This window comes from Amphimedon queenslandica, unplaced genomic scaffold (assembly GCF_000090795.2).
Source record: "Amphimedon queenslandica unplaced genomic scaffold, v1.1 AMPQUscaffold_11483, whole genome shotgun sequence".
In the NCBI taxonomy this organism is placed as follows: Eukaryota; Metazoa; Porifera; class Demospongiae; order Haplosclerida; family Niphatidae; genus Amphimedon; species Amphimedon queenslandica.
The window spans coordinates 1-4,530 of record NW_003548275.1 but is presented as its reverse complement, the minus strand read 5'-3'; the positions used below and the strand labels follow the sequence as shown (position 1 = coordinate 4,530).

General features: G+C 35.5%; 1 protein-coding gene across 1 annotated transcript; it reads left to right on the top strand.

The window, feature by feature from the left end:
* Positions 1–230: 230 nt before the first annotated feature.
* On the top strand, positions 231–4,520 carry LOC100637186 (poly(U)-binding-splicing factor PUF60-like; the record flags this gene model as incomplete). The annotated part of the gene is made up of 8 exons (XM_020005377.1): positions 231–293; positions 343–400; positions 852–973; positions 1,130–1,221; positions 1,961–2,302; positions 2,441–2,612; positions 3,769–3,895; positions 4,420–4,520. Coding segments are annotated over exons 1-8 (1,032 nt in total), but the record flags the coding sequence as incomplete, so codon positions are not given.
* Between the last annotated feature and the right edge of the window lie 10 nt (positions 4,521–4,530).

Below are 4,530 nucleotides of genomic sequence, written 5' to 3'. Positions count from 1 at the left end.
GATAGAGAACTACAAAGATCGTCCAACAATGTCTGACATTATAAAAGAATTGAATGAAAGCATTTAGTATGATTTTAGTGTGATTTGGTGAACTATTTCTACTATTAGATTTGGTTTCTTTGCTTAATAATCATTTAAATTTTGTGCTCTTTGCTTTAAGTTTTTTCAATTTTTGAAATTTTGCCTGACAAGTGTCCGGAAATGAACGAGAACTGCCTAGGCTGCTAGCCCGTTTTCACTGAGTGCGCATGCGCAGAAGGAGCGCATGAATTAAAATGGCTGACGTGAAAGAGGTAAGACTATGATTATCCTTTAAAACACTCCTTTTATCATGCCCTATAGAATGGGGAGAGTGAATCAAGAAAGAGAAGAAGAGGATTTGATTCAGGAGTGGATGAAAGTGAGATAGTTTTCTAGAAAATTTGATGGTTGAAAATAAAATTAATAATAATTTTGTCTGTGTCATTTTTCTCTCTCCCAAGCATACAATTACCTGATATTATTATATTACACTACATATGTATCTCTTTTTCTTTCTTTTTTGTTTGATATCGCCATTTTGTCACTATAAGGCTAACAGAGCGATTAAAAAGGAGGAAGAGAATCACACATTGACAGTGATGGGCACTTTTCTCTCATTAATTAAATCATTCGTAATTAAATTTTATTTTCTCATTTATTGCAATTCTTCACTTAATATTATTAAAATTATTTCACATCATCGATATGTAAGAATTGGGATGTACACGTGTTACGAGTATTTTTAATTTTTCTTTTTTACATGTTTTTTTATTTTTGTACATGCACATTTTGTGGGTGGAGTTTTCTATTTTTAACCCTTTTACTTTTAGTGCCGGAGATGGAGCAGACGGGGGAACTGGTGACACCTGCTACCCTCCCAAAGCTGGACAGCAATCAGAGACACGCCCTAAGCTTAGCAAAGAAATACGCTCAAGAAATTACAGCAAAACATGTGAGTTAATTAAAATGGGTGTGGTCAATCAAGTGGGTGTGGTTTTGTAATTACTTTGATGTATATAGCTCAATTTAATTTTTTTCAATAAATGTACATGTGTTTGTTGGTGGCTATTTTTAGTAATGTGTTATGTGATTTTGTATCTATTTTTAGCAACAAGCGAAGCAGAGTGAAGTACAAGTTCAGCAGATGCAGTCATTGCAGGAGGCAGCCAACCAGCAAAGAGCACTACTACTGATGAGCCGGTGAGATACATGTATGTACATGTACACTATACATATACATTTACAGCACTGGTCAGCAATAAGTTGACACGTTTTGCGTTTAAGTTGCGTTTGAGTTTGCTATAGTTTATCATTTTCATAGCAACATACTAGTTGTAAACTAGCATTATCCATGCTCAAATGTTACCACAATCTCTAGCAAATGTAACTTGTTTAAATTTAAACTTAATGTGGTTGCTTATCTGTGTATTATCACATTTTATTGCTTTCACCAAACTAGTTTAGTATAGTTCAGCTATCATTTGTTTGTCAACTTATTGCTGACCAGTGCCGTAAATGTACAGTGTAATGTCTTTATTATTTACTTATTGCTCTAGAATCTTTATGCACATGTAATCACGTGTGTTCAAAAATCATATTTTAATGTAATTATTAGTATAAATCTTCCTTTGATTATAATCATTAATTTAGTCTTTCATTTTATCATTGTAAATATACATATATGTACATGTACATGTAATTTTAATTTTTGCCTTTAATTTTAATTTTTACACATGAATTCTATTATAGTTATTTGTACAAATCTTCCTGTGATGTACAGTAATGCATGTGTACATGTGTACGTTCAAAAATAACTGAATGGGAGAATGCTAATGCAATTATTAGCACAAATCTTCCTGTGATTGTAATTAATCATTGGTACACAGGATTGTACTTTTTTATATTTTATCTTCTCTCTCTCTCTCTCCCTCCATTCCAGTATATACATTGGTAGCATTAACTTTGAACTAGGGGAAGAGGCAGTCCGAGTTGCTTTCTCTCCATTTGGTACCATAAAGACTATCAACATGTCCTGGGACAGTGCCACCATGAAACACAAAGGATACGCTTTCGTCGAATTCGAAACAGCCGAAGCTGCTCAACTAGCTCTAGAGCAGATGACGGGAGTCATAATTGGAGGGAGGAACATTAAAGTGGGACGTCCCAATAATGTCCCTCAGGCTGCTCCAATCATAGCCTCTATTCAGGAGAGTGCTGCTAAACTCCCTCGTATTTATGTGGCTTCTATTCATAAAGACTTGTCAGCTAAAGATGTGAAGAGGTAAGCGATCACTTTTTTGGTTACAAAATTCCTAAGTTCAGAATTTATTTCATTTTCTGCATCATACTATTGATTAATTATTAATTTCATTATTATGTTTAAAATTATTTAAAATTAATTTCTCTCTCTCTCTCTCAGTGTTTTTGAGGCGTTTGGTAAGATCAAGAAAGTCGAGCTAGCCCCAGACACGGCCCCAGGGAAGCACAGGGGGTGGGGCTTCATTGATTACGAGAATCATAAAAGTGCAGCTGATGCCATCTCCTCAATGAACCTGTTTGATCTGGGGGGACAGTTCCTGAGGGTGGGACGGGTAAGCCCCTAGTAATTCGTATGATAATTAGCTAGTGAAAAGTAGATTTAGTTAATGTAACAGATACTTAAATGTATTAGCTTTACATTGGTAAAAAGTATCTTTAATTATAATCATTATTTACCGTAGGTCGGGATATATTCTTGGTTGCTTATTTTCGCAATTTTTTCCCGCACTCAGCAATTACCATGGTTACCAGATGCAATTTTAATTGAAAAATCCGCAATATTAATAGCAAAGGACTTTGTTGCAGTGTTCTCGGGTTGTTGTTCTTCTTGCTGTTACTAATCCTTTGTCTCTTTGGAGCTGTTTCAACCAAAGCTACTCTCTTCACTCTGCCTCGCCGTATCTTGGGCCATTCTTGGGACTTTCCACCCATTTATTGACTTGGGCATGGTTAAATATCACCAGCAAGTGGAGCGGCAAGGATTTGCAGCAAAGAGCTCAAAGGTAGACTTAGGTAGTGGTCCATACAAGAAGATAGCGGTCAATTGGTTTCCATGGTATTTAATCAACCTTTTTATTAGTTTTTATTATCATGAACATAAGCAGCTGTGAATATATCCCGACCTACGGTGTTTATTTTGAATAATTATTATAGAAATAATAGTAAAGGTTGCTTATAGATAACTGTCCTTGGTTGCTAATAGTTATAATAAGTTAGTAGTCAGACAATACATGTACATGTACATATGTATCTTAATAATTTTTTAATTCTAATCAAACCTTTTTAATTCATATTTTATTTATTATTTTTAATGACCTGGGGGCAAAGCCCCCAGGTCGTTCCTATAATTGAATTCACCGTCGCGCTATGTATATATATATATATTTATTTGTATGTCCACACTTACGTTTCTTCTATACATGTTGTATTGGAGAAATAACAAGCCTTAGCAACCACCCGCCCACGCTCCTTTGCGTGAGTGGGCGTGGTCACGGCAAACAAAATGGCGGCTTACACATGGAACAAAGTTAAGAGCTTTCTAACAGCAAGAGAGCATAGAGATACTGTCTAAAGACTTCTCTAGAAGCATTATAAGGTAGAGAGAACCCCTATAAGTCTTAATATTGACCAAGTTGTACTTGCAAGGTGGTGAAATCAATTATAGGAATATTTTTTTACCCTGTTACGCTTGTTCTTTTTGTTTTGTAGGCGTTGACCCCTCCCCTTCCTCTCTTCCCTCCTAATGCTGCTCCAGTCCTCCCTAGTCTCCTAACCTCAGCTGCTCTGGGCTACTCCTCAAGTCAAAATAAAGACCCTAACCTTTGTATTGTGGATGGTGAGAGAGGGAGGGATTATGTGCATGTACATGTATACATTATGAAAATGGAGAATTCTCACCTATAGGCATTTTTGATGAAAATTGGTGTACTATACATGTAGTACAGGGACTTTGACCTGATTTTAGAGCAACTTAAAAAATTCATAAAAAATCCAAACTTGATCGGAATCTGCTTAAACTTGCTACACAACATAAGAACTTGTATATGCATCAAGAAAAATTATTAAAATGGAGAATTCTCTACTTTTCGTTTTTGACGAAATTTGACCAAAATCCCTGTACTATAGTACAGGGACTTTGGCCCGATTTTGGAGCAACTTTAAAAATTCATAAAAAATCCAAATTTGATTAGAATCAGCTCAAACTTTCTACACAACATAAAAACATTTATATGTATCAGGAAAAATTATAAAAATAGAGAAATTGCTCAGTCGTTACCATTTTTGATGAAGTTTCGCTACTATAGTACATGTCCAAATTTTTGTATTAACTAGCTCTTCCTCCCAATTATCAATCCACAGGTGATGACAATGGTAACAAGAAGTCCATGGTCCCTCCAGTAGCCACTGTCACCAAGACGCCAGTACCAAAGACCGAAGCTCCTTCTCTTGCTGAACTACAAGCTAAAACTG